Genomic DNA, 21221 nt, shown 5'->3' with positions numbered 1-21221 from the left:
AGATACACAACTTGACCTTTAATCCGTTAATTAACCCTCCACTCGCCATTAGCGGCGGCCGGCGTCCGGCGTCCGGCGCGGATAATGAAGTGACAAATGTGACGGAGGACTCACTCCATGGCTCTGTATGCCCACAGCCCATGGAAGGTTGACGGGTTAGGGTTGAACAAAACAGAGTGTTTGGTGGAAGGTTTTTAAAATAACACGAGTACTTAATTTCATAAATGGATTGTGTATCTCACGTTGTGTTTCGATTTGGGAGATTTTAATGCTTATGATTTCGCTCTATTGGTTCTTCATATTTTGAACGTATGCTTAATAAATGGCATTATACAACCTCAGAATACGGAACAAACCAGAAACCGTCAACGGGCGTAAATGTGTATTCATATAAAGTACTCCAAATCGCACTACTTTGACTTTAGAGCAATCAGTCAATGGCCGGCGCGCGCATTGTTTACATATCCGTCAGATTGACACTTTATAATTAAATTATGCCGTCTTGTGCCGTTCCAACATGTAAGAATGCTACTGGAATTACGAAGAAAGTGCATGGGATCATGTTTTATCCGTAAGTAGCACATTTCCAATTCATTTTAATTAAATAATAATTTTCAAAAAAAATCACGGTTGTATTTTGTAAGTGTTGCCACAGGTCAACGGAATATTTTACCCTACTTTTTTATATTGAATTACATTTGTCTACTTATAAAAAATTCACGCGTTAATTTTGTTAGCGTTACCACAGAATAATGGAATATTTTCCCCATCCTTTTTGTTTTAATTAGTTTTTAGTGTAATTTCATCCATGACATGACAACCTGATTAATTAAATTATAAGTGCCACTTGTGGTCTAAACTGAATAAATATTTTTGATTTTGATTTGATTTCAATATATTGAATTAATTTATAATATTACTCCCTAATAATGAGGAGATAATAAATTACTATCGTGAATTTCATACTTTCCCATTTATTCAAAAGTAAGGCATTGGTATCAACAGATCAGCAGCAGCAATATTTGTATATTTAATAATAATTTTAAGTAATTAATTATTGCTTACATACTTACTCTGATTTTTTTTCAGGATACACAGCCAGAGTTGCCTCGCAATCAAATTTAAGTATTGGTGATGTTTTTGATTTGGATTCTGTTTTTGACTCCAAGAAAAGTTAAACTAAAAGCACTACTGCGCCGTAAACAAATGTTTTGTTGTCGATATGTTTACATAATAAAGAACCTTAAGTTTCTTTTTTGTTTTACTTGGCATTCTAAAATTTATATTCGACTTTTGTAATTGACTTTTAAATAACATATTATACCTACATAAAATATAGTACATATATTACACTATTTAATAGAAATAAATAATCATCTTACACTTAGTTACTTCGGAGTAAAAATTAAATTCATAGGTAGGTAGGTACTATCTATGCCTATGGCCAGTCATGTCGTCTCGTTCTATCGCAAAGAATCACCATTTGATAAGAGCGAGAGCAAAAACGGAAATGGATAGTTAACACTGGCCGTGTGTACTTATTTCACTTACTTATTTTTTACTTGTTTAACATCTCTTTAAAAAATTACATAATTTTACCCCAAAAATGGGGGTGTCACACGGCGCTAGTAACACTAAAGGGGGTAGAGGGGCGCGGGAGGGGAAGTATTTTGGACACAAGTTGCCGCGTAGAAATGTTATCGAACACTCCTTCTGGTTTGTTCTGTATTCTGAGTATACAACAATAGCTGAAACTTTCAGCTTTCAGTCTGAAAGTATCTGCAGACTGAGATCCACAGTTTTGAGTTGCTATGAGATGCAATAATATTATATTATCTTTATCTACGAGTCTGCAATCAAAACACGATACATAATATCCACGCAACCAAAAGCTCTAGAATTTTTAAGTACTTAGTTATCGCCTCGTAAATGAGTGGTTAGTTAGTTGTTAGATTTCTTTTCAGTAGTATTTAAGTAGGTAAGTTATTGAAATTAAATCAATGTTAGTTTCCATAATACAATAATGGCTCAACTCTCAGCGTAGGCCTAAAAACATATCCTAAGCACAAATCAGCTCATAGCATGTGCCATGCACTGTGACTACCTCTGTACAACGGTAACTACAGAAATAAACGTTGTAATGCGGCAAAGTTAATCATGGCAGCCCTAGTGCAAGCTCTCGACGCATTCGGCCGAGTGGCTGTCACGCCCAGCCTGCCGAAAAATCTCCACATCCAGCGGCACTAGTGGACAAATTGGAATTGCCTATCACTTCACTACTCGTAAATGACGTTAAGCCGAAACGCAATACACCGCACTGAACGTTTTCAGTGAGGTTTTATTTTAGGCAAAACAAGAGCAAGTTCAATTTTTAACGGAGATGACGTTGTTAAACGCTTAAATAGGTTTCAGAGAATCTGCTCTCTACATTTTGACAATGTATAATATAATTATTTAAGTTTTAGCGTTAATAGTTGCATCTCAAACTAATTTGAAAATTATAAATAATAAATTATTTGATTTGATTTGAAAAAATTTGGAAGAGCAGTCGCCTGGCAAGCGTAAGGTCATTTCCCGCCATAGGCAGTTAGATTTTTTTAAGTTACATTTTTATAATTTTCGTAATTAATTACACAATCGATTTTATAATACTCATAACTTCGTTAAGTTCCAGTTAAAGTTAAAACAACTTTTGAGTTAAGTCAAGCACGCAATAGTGTATTACATTATTTATTTCAAATCTTTCTTACTGCACACACATAATAAATATCAGTAGAACAGGCCAAAGTTTTGGTCTCAGATGAAATAGTTACAAGTGATTTTCTGTATTACTAAAAGAAAATATTGCTTTCCCTAATGTTTTAAAAAAATGTATTGTAAGTTAGTTAATAGAAGTATATAACGCTGGCGTTGCGTTCGAAAAAACACACCCGCATGTGTTTTCAGCAGTGATCGTGTTAACTAATTCGATGGAAGGCAGATTACTGAGTTACTTCTGAGTTTCAGAGTCGGCGTAATTTTAGCGATAGGTTGGTAAATCAGTTAGTTCATTAATTTTAGGTAATTTCATTACTGGCATATTATCATTTAAGTATTAGATTGAAAACCATTCGAAATGTGAAAATAACTAGGTAGTGCGTTAATGATAGTCAAAAACCAAACTTGAAATGCGGAAGAAATGTTTCTTACCCTTATATAAATTAAATTACTTAAACAATTCGTTTACAATGGAAAAAAAGTGTTAAGGTAGAGATTTAACATACTAAAAACAATTAACTAGATTTAAAAATGCCTAGCTCACACCAGTACATAAACTTGTAAAAATACTGAGAAAGAGAATGATTATGAGTTTCTTTTACTACTTCTTCTCAGCACTAGTGCCCATTATTATCCCAAAGAAGGGTCGCAAATGTAAAAAAAAAATACGTAGGAATGAATAGGACACGTGGGCTTCTTTATAGGCAATTTTTTTTTTAATATTACGAGACTTAAGCTGTTTTTGAGCTCTTGTTTATTTTGTCAAAATGCTCATATTGCTCGTCTCTTGCAAGGAAAAGAGGCTAGATGATGTGTATGGTAGATCTGTGATACTCTAAGCCTTTGCGCAAAAAAAGTGTTAATTTACATTCAATTAGGTAATTATTAGGCACTTACAAATCGTCTTAAGTTTTAAATAAAACTAAGTTACCAAGTTAAGCTCTTTCTGGCACTGCTCGTGCAATTTTTAATGCTGGTCGCATCGATAAAAACTTCCGGGCGTGAATATCAAAAAGCACTATTCAAAAAACCAATGCCTACGTGAAAAATATTTCTAAAGCGTTCGTGAAACTGTGGTTCACTCAATAATCCGCGTAAGCGCACTCTATCTCTGGATTAGAGCTTACGACCCCTACTTTACTGCATAAAACACTCGTTTTGGCCCTCTTACTGGCTCTCTTACGCTACGAGGGTTCTTTTCAGCTTTGTAGTAATGTATATATACATTTTGTTGATTTTAATTAAGTCTCTATAAAATAGATAAAGTATCAAATTCAAATATTAAAATGTTAAGGAATGTTAAAAAAATATTAAAATGTAGATCTACGTAAAATATTAAATCTGAATATTTCTTTTATGTACAACACGTCTTATAACCGGCAATTTAAATCAATGGCGTCATGTATTTTATTAAAATTAGCATTATTTAGTTAAATAATCTAAAGTAATTTGAGAGTTTATATCAGAAAACAGTAAAAACTAAACTTTGTCAATCTAAAATGTACTTAGAGACGTTTCGTTAAATTAATTTGAAACAAAGCATAATTAAACCCAGAAGTTGATTTCTTCGAACTTCTAAAACAAGCGTAAAAAACTTTGAAAGTAAAGCTGAGTACTCACGTGCGGATCGGCGGGCCCAGATGTCGCGCCATGTCCGCGCGGCGCGGTGCCCGGGCCAGAGTGGCCGCGGGCGTGGGTGCCAGACACCAGCCCGCCCTGCCTGTTGGGCGCGGCACTAGGACTAGCCATGCTTGGGACTGTGTCCTTTATAGCTGTTGTAATAAGGCTGAAAATGTAATGATAGCCAATGAAAATTTCGTTGCCGACTGTTGTTCATCCTTAAGAAAAGCGTCTGGTTCTTTTTCTCTATGACTGTAGAGATAAGGCTGAAAATTAAATAATGGGGAACGCCACTTCTGACGCCGAATGTGCTGATCGTCTAGAAAAGTATCAAAAAGCTTTGGGTTTTCTTTTCTTTACAACCGTAGATGTAAGGGTAGAAATGGACTAGAACTTTTGATGCTTAGGTACTGTAATTACAGTGCTATGATGGATTTTGATTTATTGTGGTGCGTTGTTCTCATGATATAATAGAGACGTAATTGAACATGCCATTATCTGATTTCTGTATAAGAATTTTCCCCAGGAGAGGTGACGTGACGCACATACCAACAAATAACTATTACAGGAAAAAAATCAGTTGCAACTCTGTCATATCTGATGATAGGAGTGATTTGTATATTATACGTAGGTACTACAGCTGCATTGAAATCCTACGAGAGAGATCCTGGCCAAAAAAAAACGTTTTACCAATTTCAAACGACCATGTCTCAATTAAATTATATCCATTTAGTTATAACACAGGTTAATACCAATAGAAGCAATGGTAAAATATTCCAAAGTAAGTGTTTTACACTTTTTACAACTTCAATTCCAGTCGTCGCTTTTAGTAATAAGACATGTAGTTAGGTAGTAACAACTAAACGGCTCTTCTACGGTAATTAGATGCTTACATGTAAAGCAGCTACAAATAATAAAAAGTATTTTCTTAGCAAATCTTGCTAATGTACGAGTACCTACGTTTAATACGGGCAACTAGACAAAATAGTGACCCAATCTAAAGTAAAGAGGAAACTAGTAATTAAACTTTATCAAGCGCTCTTAGCTAAAAAGAAATTAGATAAACCCTAGAGGAATATCTAAGTCCATACTGGACTTACATACCTAATTGATCTCGCAGGGGACATTTTATCGGTCGGCGTCAAGATTACATTTATTCAATTAGCGTTGGGCGGGGCCCGCCCTCGTCGCGGTGGGCGGGGCGAGCGGTGACACGCCTTTCGCGACCTTTCAGCAATTAGATCGTGTGTATTGAGCCTAACATACGTACACATTGCTCTTGAGAAGATTGAGTGATATTTTTGGACGTCTTATTTTATAATGGAACGCGTTGAGATACTGACTGATCAAATTGGGAACCCCTACTCACGTTAAAAAGGTAAATTGATGCTATGTTTAGAATTTCTACGCGTCTCTATATGAAAAATTGGATTAGTAATTAAAGTGCTCGTATAATAACTTTCCTTCCTATTATTAAGTGTAATAGGTTTATTTATATAAGATAAGATACTAGGTAACTGTTACTAAATTAAAGTGTAATCTACATTCAATTGTCTAATGAAAAACTATACCTATTAACTTCAACCTTAAACAAACAATCGACAAGCACTCCACGCCTTAACTTGGTATTGGTGTACAAAGAAGTAACTGATGGGAATGAAACAAAGAATGGGATTACCTAGTGTATAAAGTAGGTAATCCCATTCTTAGTCAGATTTTGAATTTAGTTGACTAGCAGTGCAGCACTGACATATGAAACTACTTTAAAAAATACCCTACTCCCTAACTACTTTAGGTAGTATTGATGTATGGGCTTGGATATGTTGTCTTTTCGAGTAGGTATTAACTTGAATGTCCAAGATGAAAATCTTGTGTCTTACTTATAGCTAGGTAAGCCAGGCTGGCTGCATGGTGATAGTTTTCTTGCATAAAACGGATTATCCTTTGAAACAGCCTATGAAGTAGCCTAGGAAAAAGCTAGCATTTTGTCTGGACTTTGGATGGCTAACTAACTATTAAGTAGTTAGTAAGTATTACCACAGAATAATAATGTATTACCTAGAGATGAAAGGACTCGAGGCTTTTAAGTTATGATTAGACTCGACTCTAAAAATACGACTCAAGCCAAGACTCTTTACTAAACTGAGGGAACTCAGTCATTATATATACGACTCGGAAATAAAACGACTCGAGTTCTTTATTAAAAAACTCACAAGTTAGTCGCGCGTCTTTTAATAAAGAGCTGTTTAAAATTTAAATAATAAAATTTACATCGGATTTGGATTGATTGCGTTCGCGTCACATCGCAGAAATATATACGGTAAGAAAGCTTCATTATTATGTTAGGGCAGGTGCGCTTTGGCGCATAGCGGGTTAGGTTTTGACCCAACCCGCTATTTCAGTTGATAAGTACTCGTTGATTGCTACTTAAAAACTTATTTATGTTTTGTTTTATTATTTTCAGCTTATCACAGAAATATCGATTTAATTAGAGTCTAATGTTATTCTGATGATATTGTAAAGTTTTAACTAAATCTGTTCAGTAGTTTTTGCGTGAAAAAGTAACAAACATCAATGACTAACATCCATTCATCAGGGCTGTCGGTAACAGTAGAATTTCGCTTTTCTGGCATCTTCTCTCACTTTTAGGTTTAATGTAATTAAAAGATTATCCAATAAATATATTGTACCAAATACCATGTGAAATAAGTAATGGAACGCGGCGTTTGTGTTTTACTCCGGCCCCACGTTGGGCGCCACTTTTTTTTAACTTTATTTACACTACCCCGAGACCAAACTAAGCCGAAAATAAGTAGGCATAAGTAGTATCTATGTTAACTGTACTAGCTCCGCGCGGTTTGCACATTAAGCCAAGTTAAGTAAAATAATATTTAAGGTGATTAAAGGTTCAGCCACACCAACGCGATCACACGCGATCAGCCGGCTTGCAGCGATGGCGATCAATTCATTTGAGTCTGATCGCCATTGCTGCACGCCGGCTGATTGCGTGTGATCGCGTTGGTTTGACCGAACCTTATCAACTTCACTTTCCCGCCAAAGTCAAACTGTACAGTTCAGTTAACTCAATCAGCCTCTAATAGCCAAATCGGCTCAAAAGGCTATATATTTACTAAAAATGACCCTCGAGTGAAGCCTTATTATTGCTAGAGGCTTAGAGGCCTTATTTATTTCATACAACTGAATCCATACTTGGTTATATCCAAGTAACATTTTACTCCATTTAAGAGTTCAATAGTCGTTCACATGTACTCCACAAGCTGTGTATGTCAGCTGTATACGAGCTGTATAGCTTGCTATAATGCTTTTATAGAACCAGTTTGGGCACAAATTAGACAGCTTTAAGTTCACTATGGCTGTACATTAGCAGTATAATAGCATTATAATAGCAGTTTAAGTAGTAACATCGTACTTAAGGCTGACTTACGGCACTATATGGGACGCAGTGTGAACCATACAACGTACGTGAGGACAATAAAGAGTAACAAGTGGCTAAATGCACAGCTTTCAAAGTTATAAAGTCCGACAAAAGTACTCCAATGCTACCTAAAGTTCACGTGTGTCTTAAATTATTTCCACATTTTAATATTAGTTTGGTATTTGTACGTGAGTGCCAAGAGGGAAACAACTTGGGCGGATAATCATTTATGCAAATAATAACATGGGTTTTAAATACTTAATAATGTTAATGCCATTGGGAATGCAACTTTATCGTGAAATGTATACATATTTACAGCTAAAATATTTACGCGCCTCTGTAAAAACGCGATATTCATTTTAAAATATTTAAAACTGGCTGAGAGGAAATCTACAATTTTCAGTTTTTGATATTGGATTGGCATTATAATTATATTACGGTAATTAATTATAACATGAAACCAAAACTCAATCGCTCTATCTGCGAATTTTGTGATAAATCTGCATTAATTTTGGAGATTTATTTGGTAAATATTTTAGGTTATGTAGAACAAAATGGTGGAAATGAAATACGGCTATGTGAACTGTTATAACTCCAATTTAATGCGGTGAGCGTATATTAGGTTCACATGTGTTCTGTTAGAATGCTGTTATCTATATGAAGTTCCACATTTGTACCACTACAGCGCTAATGTCTATAAATTTATTCTAATGTGAACTTATGTACAGCTTTAAGATGTACCTAGTTCAGGTCAATTGTGTAGGGCAGGTGACCCGGTTTTGGCCATTTTAAGATTTTTTTAGACTTTGAGGCTATATCATTTTACAGTTTTTGTTATCACGGACTTATTTCTTGTAAAAAGTGATTAAATATATTTAGATCTAGCCTAAGGATACATTTTTTTTCATAATGATTCAATGAAAAAATAATCCTGTAGAAAAGAAAAAGAAATGGGAATTTGTGCCATTTTTGGCCAGCTTTACCCCATTTCTGGCCACAGTCATGTGCCAGTTGTGGCCATCACAATTCATAAAAAAAAATCAAAAACTACTCGACGGATTTTAACGAAACTTGGTACAATTATTTTTCATACTCCTGGGCAGGTTATAGTATACTTAGGAATTCCCACGGGAACAGGAATTAGCGGGAAAATCCTTTTGTGTGAAAAATCTAAACCGCTTAAGTTAGACGCTTGAAATTTGGCATATAGGTACCTTAGTAAACTTAAAGCTTAGTTACAACAAGGAATTCCCGAAATTCCCACGGGAACGGGAATTCGCGGGAAAATCCTTTTGTATGAAAAATCTAAACTGCTTAAGTTAGACGCTTGAAATTTGGTATGTAGGTACCTTAGTAAACTTAAAGCTTAGTTACAAGGAATTCCCGAAATTCCCACGGGAACGGGAATTCGCGGGAAAATCCTTTTGTATGAAAAATCTAAACCGCTTAAGTTAGACGCTTGAAATTTTGCATGCAGGTACCTTAGTAAACTTAAAGCTTAGTTACAACAGGATATTGCAAAATTCCCACGGGAACGGGAGTTAGCGGGAAAAAACATTTGTACGAAAAAATCTAAACCGCGTAAGATAGATGAAGGGGGTAAAACGGGATCCACGCGTACGAAGTCGTGGGCGGCCGCTAGTATGAAATGTTATATCTCAGCTTGAATTGAAATTACAATTAAAGAGATCAACATTAACCTATAGTATAAGTTTATGCGGTTAGTACTGGAACAATTTTCTTTTCACAACACCGATTTTTTTAGTATTTGGTTTCGATGGAGGCATTATAATCGTAACTCTGAAAATGAATCGATTACTTATATCAAAATAGCTAAGTAATCAAATTGAAAAATCACGATAAAAACTAAATGGCCAAAAGTGGGGTTCTTCGTGCACCACTTTTGGCCAGTCATGTGGCCAAAGATGGGAAAATTCATTCATTCTGGCTCCATTAGTGGCCACCTCTCATAAACCCACTTAATAAACAAATAGCGATAAAATATCATTAGTGCCACTTAGACGGTGTATTCTTTATTAAGGATTAACATAAACATTTAAAAAAATAAGAAGGATTTAGAAAATAATGATTTTTTACTCACCCGCTCGCCTTAGCCTTTTTGCTAAGACTTAAAACAATTAACGCTTCTCAAAAAATAATGACTTGTTGGATTGAAGTGAAGCTTGACACATCAAAGCTGTTAACGCTATCAGTGTTGCTAATATTAGATATTTTTATTCCCGTAAACCATAGAGTAATATATTAGTCTTTGCCTTATTTATAACGATTTGAATTTCTAAATGGCCACAAAGGGGTCGGTGGCCACAACCGGGTCACTTGCCCTATCTTTAATTCTTTCAAATACTGAAATTTTAGAGATCCGCAATAAAAATTATTAATGTCCGTTAAATCGCCTAGCCCAGGTACTAATAGTCAAGTATGAATACCTAAAGCATCAGACGGTAGTGTTCCCGGTTTAAATTCGTTTATTATGCTTGACAATTTATTCAAAGCGGAATGAGGAATACGATTTTCAATAGCCCATGTTCTTATTTTTTTTTGCGAAAGGTTAAATAATTGTCCAAATCAAAATGGTATTCACTATCACAAGAACTGCAATCATCACACTCTGATATCTGGTATATTTTGAAGGGAAATTTCAGGTTCAGGCATAATATTTTCCTCTGCATCATGTACAGAACCACCATGAACAACTAAAAACAGGCTTGGGGAAATGTGTAATAGAATATCACATTCACATTCGTGTTCAGCTTAAAGCAAATAAGAGTAGTACTTGTGGACAAATAAACTGCTATTGATGTTAATGGACAACACATATAGTCCTTTTAACAGCCTACAGTGTACATGCGAACCATTGAAACACTTTTGTACAGATAGTAAAAAAAGGTTATTTTAATTATCACAAACAAGTCCTACTACAGCTACTAGCTGTATAACAGTCTAAAACAAGTAAACATAACAGCCTTTGGCTTTATAAATGACCACGTGTGTTCTATTAAAATGCTAGCTCTATAACATCGTACAAGTAGGCCGTTAAACAGCGGTTGCCGTATCTCTACCCTCCTATAATGCTCTTAGTCAGATGGCTGACTAAAGGATAGTTGTTAGAGTATTATAACACCAACAATCGTATAAAAGTATAACTCTACACTAGTCTACACTCCTATAAGTCCCTTAGACAGGTATAGGTGTAATTAATTGCAATAATACAGCTTATACATCACGAGTGAACTGTACTAATGCTTTAAGTACACATTGGAACTAAATGTGAACTCTTAAATGGAGTAAAATGTTACTTGGGTATGTAGTAAAAAAGCAAATAGTGATGGTCTCTTTGGTGTAAAACAGGTGTTGAAACCTGTACAGATTGTAGATAATGCATGCATGTGCATTAATTGAAATGAATTACTTAAATTAATAAAGTTAAACATTTTCCTGATCCATTAGTTTCTTATTCTCCGTTTTTTATACAAAAACTACTATTAAATTTCTTTTATTTATAATGGCAGCATTTAATTTTCATTACGGGTCACCCAGAAACCTGATTGGCTGTCCATTTTCACGGGCCGACCAATCACCGACCTCCAGGCACACAGTGTAAAAATGTCGTCGCAAGTGTAGATAATTGCTAATATTTTGCTTGTTAGGTCGACAAAAGCAATCTCGAGTGCACTCGCTTTTATTGTAATTTATTTGTTGCAAATTTTCTCATTTTATTATACTCTCAACCTATACACACAGGTATGTAGTTGTTAGAAATCAAGATTTCTACTTTCTCTTGTGACAGATGATCCTTGATCAATGTTTTGTTGTACATATTTGTAAATAAAAACAAGACGTTGATTGCATGCCTACGTCCCCATTGTTGATGTAATCATCATCAATCTGGTTTTATAAGGTGAACCATATTGTTGCGACGTTTGTTTAGTGTTATTTTGAGAATAGTGTTGGCCCTAAAACTTGTCGATTGTGGTGTTGTCTGTAGAGCTGTAGCGTTATTACATAGTGGTTTTAAGTGATAATATATTTTTCTAGCGATGGCAGATGAGATGGATCCTTGTGAATGCCTTTGGAACCACGAGCTGGCAATGCGGCGGCTCATCTCCTTGGTAAGTTATTATAGAATGACCTTGGTTTCTGTGTGTTCAAGTGGGTGTACCACGTCCACAATACTATTCTAATCGGAATTTTTATACCATCGTCTGCCAATTTGAATTTTATGTGTAGTTAATAAGACACTAATTTGCCTGCCCTTGAATAATTTAAAATAAAAGGAAAATAATACAAACTGCAGTGTATTTATAAAAGTTACATCCAAGTAATGGATTTCTTATCTTTTTCATTAACAAGCAATTATTTTGACTCCACTCTAACTATAAAATATTTATTTTATTGGCAATTAGTCACCGGAGTTAAAGAAATGCTGATTTTTGGACAGGAATGATGTTTTAAGTGCTTGGGATATGTGGAAAACTTCTAAGATGATGATATTTTGCTACTTTTATTTGTAGCCATAAGTAGGTAGGTAAAGATAGTTAATGTAGTAGAAACTTAACTTATAAAATTAATGATATGTACCATAGATTTCAACATGCCTTATCAATATCGGGGAGTCTTATCTACAAATTACAATTCCACATTTTATCTATGTGCCAGTTAAATTGTTTAGAGTCCCACATCCACAATATGCCTGATACATTTGAAAACATCAACAAGTACAGGATATTTTCTTGTTTCAATATTTTATAGAATTTTTTAAATCAATAATTTGTTTTTTGTTTATTTTGCCCGCTATGCACCAGAGTAGCACATCAGACTATACGTTGTTGTTGCAAAATAGCATTTACACTCATGTACTTAGGTGCTATAATACACTCGACATCAAATAAATCGCACCTCCCGCGACAAGCATTTTCAAACGTATGCATCCCCACTTCCCACCAATATTGGCACCATTTAAAAGCCTAGTTCTAACCTTCATTTCATTAAATGAAAGGTTTTTACCCCAAAAATGTGTCTAGGGAAGGATCCAGAGTCACTTCTTCAAAAAATAGGTAGTTACGCTAAAGCCAACTTTTATGGCTATAAAACTGTTAAGTTGGGATTAATCGCTATCAATCTGTTAAAGAGGACACGTGAGATCATTATTTGGTTTTATAACCATAAAAATTGGTCTAATTGATCCCATAGGTGGGCCCAAAGTGAGGTATTTTTTCAAGTCACATTTATGGTATATGTTAATCATTTATAAAGAAATTAAATGTGTTTTTCTTTAAGGATATTTATTGGGCTTTCAAATAACACCAACATTGTTGGGGCACCATGATTGTGTCAGAAGAAAATCGTTAAAGTTCGCGTCGCGGAAGGTGCGGTTTATTTGATGTTGAGTATATCTGGCTTGATGTGCCCTTGTTTGGATTTTGGATATCTTTATTAACTTAACACACACTTTAACCATCCAATGAATCAATTCTTTATGTAGCTGTCCTACACTGTCTTTTCTTATTTAGAGAATATACACTCGACAGCAAATAAATCGCACCACCCGCGACGCGAACTTTAAAGATTGCAGCACCAAGCTGTAGCACCACTTGACTGTGCGTCGTAGTATTTGAGATCAAAGTCATTCACGTTTCATATATTTTTAGAACTCAAATACTACGATGCACAGTGGTGTTACAGCTTTGGTGCCATAGTAACAAATGCTAAGGCGGACGTATTCTGTCAGGATACAGCACTTTTTTTTTATTGGCCGACACTTTTGATTTTGAACAAAAAATGTATGAATAGTCGATGACTTTTAGATCTCAAATACTCGACGCACAGTGGTGCTACGGCTTTGGTGCCATAGTAACAAATGCTAAGGCAGACGTATTCTGTCAGAATACATCACTTTTATTTGTTGGCCGGCACTTTTGATTTTGGACCAAAAATATATGAAACGTGGATGATGTCCTTTTATGGTTATAAAACCAAATAATGATCACACGTGTCCTCTTTAACAGATGGATAGCGATTAATCCCAACTTAACAGTTTTATAGTCATAAAAAATGGCTATAGCGTAACTACCTATTTTTTGAAGAAGTGACTGGATCCTTGTAAAGACACATTTTTGGGGTAAAAACCTTTCCTTTAATAAAATGAAGTTTAGAACTAGGCTTTTAAATGGTGCCAATATTGGTGGGAAGTAGGAATGCATACGTTTGAAAATGCTTGTCGCGGGTGGTGCGATTTATTTGCTGTCGAGTGTATTATGCAAAATCTGACTTGAATGAAATAAAAAATAAAAAGTTATTCTAACCAAGACAAATATAGTTAAGTTAATCTCAATTCGTAACGGCCTTGGCACAGCGTAGCTACACGTCGCAGTAGCCAGGAGACAATTACAGGACGCAGTTACAATGATAGTGAACGCTCGTAATGGCAGGTTATTGCTGTTAGCTTATACAATACGTTTGTGATTGTCCAACAGACATTTCAAATCGTAATTTCTTCGCGCGAAAAGTGTCAGTAAAATGCATCCGCATGCAGTCTGCATTAGTGGAGAATGAATAGCGAATCTTTTTTGATATCGTTTTTCCGCAGTATTCATATTCACCACTGAAGGGACAAAGCTACTCATTTCTTCCTAGTGATAGTAGAAGATTTACCATGATGAGGCTAAGTAGACTTAAGCCTAGGGCGGTAGATTTTAGGGGGCGGAAAATTAAACGAAGTAAGATATTATGTATCAAATTGCGTAGTGGCGGTAAATATTTAAATCTGCCACGACCCAGTGTCGACCAGTGAAGAAAATTACAGTAGCTTTGACTCTTTAACTCTCCACTGGCGTATCTAATTCTATTTTTTTCCAATTTTCACAAGTGGAAGGTCGCGTATCCACTAGAGGCAATCTCGGGCCGGTGCGACACAATAAGGCTCGGCTCGCGGCGACGAATTTGCCTCAGGACGATTGAGGCAGTGTCCCCACTTGCTCTGCCTCGGAACAAGGCTAGAGTCTAGTGCAGGGATGGCGAACCTTTGTGTAGCAACATGCCACTTTTCTAAAAACAATTTTGACGTAGTCATAGACGTGCCACTTAATGCTAGCAATGAGGGGGCATCGTACAAGGGGCGCCACTGGCGAGTGGCAGTGCCATTGGTTGGCCATCCCTGGTCTAGTGGATATGCGGCCAAAGACAACTTCAAAATCCTTCAAATGTTCCAGTTACGGCAAGGCCAGTCGTACTGCACAGACAGCGAGTGCCTCGACGAGCTGCCGGGCGTTCCCGCGGCGGCCGGAGCGGGCAACAGTTTCATGGTCATGTTCATCATGATGGCCGTCGCCATGTTCATGTACGCGCTGCGCCCGCGCAGGAACCAAATACAGGACGCCGCCAAACCCGGCCCCGGCTCCGGTTTCCAAGTGAGTTTTGTTTTTGCAGGGTTCATCTAAGCCAGTGGTTATTAACCGGTGGTCCGCGGACCACTGGTGGTCCCTGGAGGCATTCCAAGTGGTCCACGAAGACATCGTAATAAACATGTGACGTGACGTGATGAGTCGATTTACGCAAACGGCGCACAATTTGCGAGAAATCAACCTCCCCTTTCATAGGATTTTGAAAAAACTAGTGGTCCCTCACAACAAAAAAATTTGATAAAATGGTCCCTCGTGACATACAGGTTAAGAACCACTGATCTAAGCATAGAGACAACATATCAGACTAAACAAAACATTGTTATTGCCAACTAACACTTAGAGTGAATCAGACATCAGCGATAGGTTCAGAAAGTTCTGCCCACGGCATTTTAGAGCAGGGTTTCACAGTTTTTAGCTTGAGGTGTCGTCGCTAATACAGAATGACATGCAAGTGGCGTAATCCTGGATCATGTCTTATCAACTTTGTTGTCTATTGCAGAATCGAAAGTTTCGATAACACGCGATTTAGCTAAAGCTCAGAGCGCTTTTTACAACTTTTTGAATGCCATTCTGAAAATTCGAAACGCATGAAAATGAAGTTTTGTGTGAAGCTTGTACGGTGTCCGAAAAGATGTTATGTTGTCGATCACCAATATTGAAACGCTCAGCGATCAGAACAGTCGCTCGCAAATAACAGGCCATAAGTTCAAGTCCCACCTGAACCACTCTAAAGATATATGTTTTAGAACTATGTGGTGTGGTTCTAAAACATTCTCAATCCTATCCTATCATATAGGCGGAAAATTAATTTACAGAAGGGTTTCTAATTGTACAGTGACCCGTATTGTAAGGATTGCAAATGCAGTGTAACTGTTAATAGCTATTTAACCTTTGCGTGGGCGTCGCTGATTGGTGCGTGCGTTCGCGGTATTGTAATTAGGTACTATCATGATAAATAAGCTTTTTCCGGCCTAATCTTCTTGATAACCAGTAGTAAACACATTCGTCTTCTCCTTTTCACAGTTTCGCAGTTCTTATGATTTTTAACTTGATGCCGCCGACACCTTATAGAAATATAGGCAGGGTAGAGCTAATAGAATTTGGTTTTATCTCATAAGATAAGGTTAAAAACTTATTTTGTTTAGGAAGCATCTTATTTATCTTTCCAATCAAATATTATTGACATCACGGAAAATAATCTTTGATTGCGAGGATAAATTAAGTGCTGATAAATCTATTTTTAATGTGAAAAGTAATAGCAGTCATTTGACGGGTTAATTGTTCCGTTATAGTCGTTTAATAATTAATAATTAAAATAATTGGTAATTAACATAACAAATGCCATGATGCAAGTGCCTATTAATGGTTGTGAGAATTTTTGTAAATCAATTCCTTAGACAAAGACTTCCCCAAGGATTTCCATAACGACCGGTCCTGCGCCCCGCATCCAAGTTCTTCCCGCCACCTTCACTAGATCGTCAGTCCACCTAGTGGGAGGCCTTCCCATAAATAGATTATTGGGTTATAACAATGTTGAACAATAAATTACTTGCCCGGCCAGCGACACATTAAATTACGAATGCCATTACATACCTATCATTATTAATTATTGCATAGTTAATACATTTTGATTAACGATCGGAAGAATTATTCAAAATCTGGCCTAATGAAGATTGAACTTGATTTCCAAATGTTATAATAATTTTCCTAAATTATTGCTTTAACGGTTTCTTTTATCAAAAATACCATTGGTAATCCCATGGGAAATAATAATTAGTCTTATCAATAAGAAACTTATATTGAGTTACATCTTGTATGAGGTATATCTGAAGTAATGTGCATTCATATACCTACTCGTACATAGTAAACAAAATGAATGACGTGTTTATTAAAAAGTTTTCATACTAGAGATTTGTCCTAAGATTTGAGATCGCTTAATGCACGCTTCAGTCTAATATTTATAAACAACAAGCTGCCGGCTAGCTAGCGCGTGGTAGTATGATTGTTAAAGTTGCGACTTTTTACGGATTGTCGCGACTTTTATGTCACGTGTACGCTGCGTGATATTCGCGTGCGCACCGAAAAAATCGTTAGTGAGAATAGGCTCTTAATCACTAGTTATTTATAATGCCTATCAGTAATAATTATTCGTGAAAGTGTTATTTATCTTGGTTTACATTATGCAGATGACGTCATATTCGAATCTGCCTTTTGGATTATCCAAGGTTGCATCCATTGTCACTGTTTGGCATTTAAGTAAACATAGGCATGACTGTTATTTTTGATAAACTTTACTTTGAGCATTCATTGTGAAACCTTGGTCTCTTTAGTGAAATCAAATCAAATAGATGAATCTCTTTCTCCTTCTTTTATCACGTGAGCAATGACACCGTCAAAAGCCTACATCTTTTATAACTCGCCATCATAGCTGGGCATTAACTCGTTAATCCGTTAATCGTTAATTAACGAAGTTAACATTTCTATTAACGGATTAACTTTTAAGTTAACTTTAAAAAATGTTAACGGACTCGTTAACTTCCGTTAAATTATCCCAAGTCCGTTAATCGTTAATCCAGAACCTACTATTTACCAAAAAGATACAGCAGACAAGTGCGTTCGGGCTTCCAGAACTTCCAGAACCCAACACAACAGTTTTTGTAACCAGATCACTAACAACACTTGTTAGTATGTGTGGGACAACTCTTGCAACTGAATTTAAGACCAGTTTTCTTCAACCGATTGAGCTGAAATTTGGTATACTTATGTAAGTACGATGACAATGCAATGTTATGGTACCATTGAGCTGGTCTGATGGAGTCATGAGGTGGCCATAGGAACTCCTAAATGAAACGGCGGCATTGCATTGAATTTGGGTTTTCACTGCATTTGCATTTGGGTTGTCACTTTTGACTGCAAAAATCAGTCAAAAGTGGTTTCACCTGATTTAAATTTTTTTCTATCAGTCTAAATTCATACAAAGTTAAAATTAGTTAAAAATATCAGGAAATCATCACAAAGATAAGATATTCTTATTTCTTTGAGAAATCTAGATTATTATTCTTCGGACAAACAGGTATTAGAATTAGAGATGAAACGGATAGTTGTTTGGCCGGATACCGGATACCGGATATCCGGCCAGCTGCTAGGCCGGATAGCCGGATAGTTGGCCCATTGCCTCGTTGCATGTCGTGACGAGTTTAGCGCCGCACAGGTGCTTCGAACGCGACCAGTCGGTCTATTAGTAGACTAGACTAGTAAAACTTTTTGAAAATCGAATCCGTCCGAATAGAATGTCAGATTTTGCCACTTGTCTAGGGGGCAGATCAATTCGGGCGATTTCGGTTGCCATCGTGAGTGTGTGATAGAATATCGAAAATTAAATTAGTTTACTTGCTGCATAATTTGACTGAACTGCATCATGTCATCAGACCATCATCAGTGAAAAAAAGATCGTCTATGAGCTCTCGGCTTAAGGACTCGGAAGCCTCGAGCCTTGTACAATGTAATTTTATTTGGCAATATTTCGACATTAACAGATAATTAATATTTATGTATTTGTCACTAGAGTGAATAGCTCAGAAAAAGAAATTAGTTTTTGAAAGGCCTTATACAGGGTGTTAGGTAAATGGGTTTATGAGCCGACACTAGCCCATGTTAACATGGTCATATAAATGGTATGGTGAAGTCAGAAATTTGATATCATCATTTTAATTTTTTTAATTGTCATACAAAATCAATTTTATAAAATCCGATTTGTATGAAAATTAAAATAATTAAAATGAAGATATCAATTTTCTGACTTCACCATACTATTTATATGACCATGTTAACATGGGCTAGTGTCGGCTCATATACCCATTTACCTAACACCCTGTATTAATATGGCTTTTTTGTAAATTTTTGGACTTTAAATAAAAGCCGCCATCATTATAAGCAATTTTATTGATATTTACCTCAAAGATTAATGTATTTTATTTTATTAATAGGAAATTGTCGTAGTTTTTAATATCCGGTATCCGGCCGGATAGTAAATTTAGGCCGGATATCCGGCCTACCGGATAGTTACCGGATATCCGTTTCATCTCTAATTAGAATCATCGGCATTGCCGATTAGTCGGCCGACTAATCGGCAATTTGAAAACCGATTAGTCGGCTAGTCGGTTAGTCGGCAAAGACCATAGTTGGCCCATCAGTAAGTAATTGAACCAAGGCTCTGAGATTGAGATACTACTAAAAAGTGTAGAATAAAATTATAATCATTGAAAAACTTTTTTAAAAACAAGCTTTTATTCTGAAATGCAGTTGTACTAAAACGAAAAAAATAATTGTACATTGCAAGGTTAAAATAATTTCGAAAGCTTGTAGCGCAAATATAAAAGAGGAATAAATTCCATGCGCGATACAAGCTTTCGAAGTTATTTGAACCTTGCAATGTACAATTATTTTTTTGGTTTTATTATCATGTGTTACTTAACGGATTAACGATTAACGTTAACTTGCGTTAAATCTTGCGAAATGTAACGTTTTAACGTTTAACGAAGTTAATTTTTTTATTAACGGTTTAACGATTAACGAAGTTAACTATTTGATTAACGGTGCCCAGCTATGCTCGCCATGGCATAGACGTCTGGTATGGCTCAAACAAGGGATGTTTCCTGGGTAAAAAAGCAACTTTTAATTAGTCCGTCAGTTAGCTTATCAAAAACTACTCGACATCTATTTTTCACTTTTTAAAACTAATGAAAATGTAAAGAGATAAAGCGTGCCAAAATTCTAAAGAAATAGCCCGTGACGTCAGTGAGTGCGTAAAAGTGGAGCACTTTGTGACGTCGCGCGGAACTTCAACGCACTATAACTTTGTAATTATTTGTTTGATTGACAATTAAAAATATACGTGTCCAATATTTTTTTATATTAAATTTGACGGACTAAAAAATTTTTTTTAGGAAACTAGCCTAAAATTCAAGCTTTGTCCCAATAACCATACAATACGCAAACCGATTTCCTACTGTATGCCCTAGAGAATACCTACGACTATTTTCTCATGGATTGTTGTCTATTTCAGGATCGTGATGACGCCCCTCCAACTCCGCCTAGAATTTAATTCCATTCAGGATCGTCTGGCCGGTCGCGCCGCGTGCACTATTTGGATTCCAGTAATATATGTATGATATTAAAGTATAGAAAACATTAGTTGGGGCTGCGCTCCGCCGCGCTAAGCGGCAGGCAACCTCGTAAGATCTTGTGTATAGGCATAAAGTAATTCGCAGTAAGCGTATGTGTTACAATAATAAAATTATTGGCTGTTAAGTTCGATTCTGCATGTCTTAAGAATGTATTTGGGCCATCCAAGCCAGGCCCAAGCAATTCTTGTACGAAATTTTGGGGACATTTCACAAACCTTATGACTATCAAGTATTTTATTTATGGTGCTATAATTTAGATTGAAAGTTTGTGTTAAATGAACTTAGATACAACACAAATTAGGTTCAATTCTGAGACATTTTGAGCTGGTTCAAATGCTTCTGTAAAATTTTATGATCTGACTTTGTATAATATTAGGAAAATGACAAATAACATCCACAATTCGGACTAGCCTGGTCTGTAGATTGCTGTGATACATATTGTAACAAGTGATAGATCGATACACGTCTCATTAATATATTTATAATTATTACAATCTTCTGTGGCTAGAAATAACGCAAGCAAATTATTTATTTGTTTCTATTATATTAAACGTTCGGCCATGCGAAGATCGCTTTTTATTTTCTAGCCTTTTGTTTAGCTTTGTTTTTCATGGGATGGGTTTATTTTACGATTAGGATAATTTCCACATTGTTATCAGGTATGATATTGTAAAACCTATCGAGATTCTACTTATATTGTCTTTCAAATAAATTAATGTAACTGTAATGACCTTGTTTTATTTTAACTTATATTTAAACTTGCTACAAAAACATTACATATCAAAGGAAGCATGAAATTTA

The 21221-nt window shown here is 35.9% G+C and overlaps 1 protein-coding gene and 1 long non-coding RNA gene across 2 annotated transcripts; both read left to right on the top strand.

Annotated features, from left to right (window-relative positions):
* The first annotated feature begins 335 nt into the window (after nt 1-335).
* LOC135072289 (uncharacterized) lies at nt 336-1252 on the top strand. The gene is made up of 2 exons (XR_010257392.1): nt 336-571; nt 1090-1252. It is a non-coding gene; the product is annotated as an uncharacterized LOC135072289 (long non-coding RNA).
* Nucleotides 1253-11404: 10152 nt separating this feature from the next.
* On the top strand, nt 11405-21147 carry LOC135072002 (small integral membrane protein 14). Its single transcript, XM_063965922.1, has 4 exons — nt 11405-11575; nt 11870-11943; nt 15043-15240; nt 20300-21147. The coding sequence occupies exons 2-4, from the start codon at nt 11872-11874 to the stop codon at nt 20336-20338; spliced, it is 309 nt and encodes a 102-aa protein (XP_063821992.1). The 5' UTR covers nt 11405-11575; nt 11870-11871; the 3' UTR covers nt 20339-21147.
* Nucleotides 21148-21221: the final 74 nt, after the last annotated feature.

The sequence above is a fragment of the Ostrinia nubilalis genome, chromosome 5, assembly GCF_963855985.1.
Source record: "Ostrinia nubilalis chromosome 5, ilOstNubi1.1, whole genome shotgun sequence".
Taxonomy (NCBI): Eukaryota; Metazoa; Arthropoda; class Insecta; order Lepidoptera; family Crambidae; genus Ostrinia; species Ostrinia nubilalis.
Note: the sequence above shows the minus strand (reverse complement) of the source record. Positions and strands in the feature narration are given on the sequence as shown.

Coding starts and splice junctions, on each gene's coding strand:
- LOC135072002 (XM_063965922.1), top strand. CDS start 11,872: ATGGCAGATGAGATGGATCCTTGTGAATGCCTTTGGAACCACGAGCTG. Junction 11,944..15,042: donor TGCGGCGGCTCATCTCCTTG/GTAAGTTATTAT, acceptor CAAATGTTCCAG/TTACGGCAAGGCCAGTCGTA. Junction 15,241..20,299: donor GCCCCGGCTCCGGTTTCCAA/GTGAGTTTTGTT, acceptor TGTCTATTTCAG/GATCGTGATGACGCCCCTCC.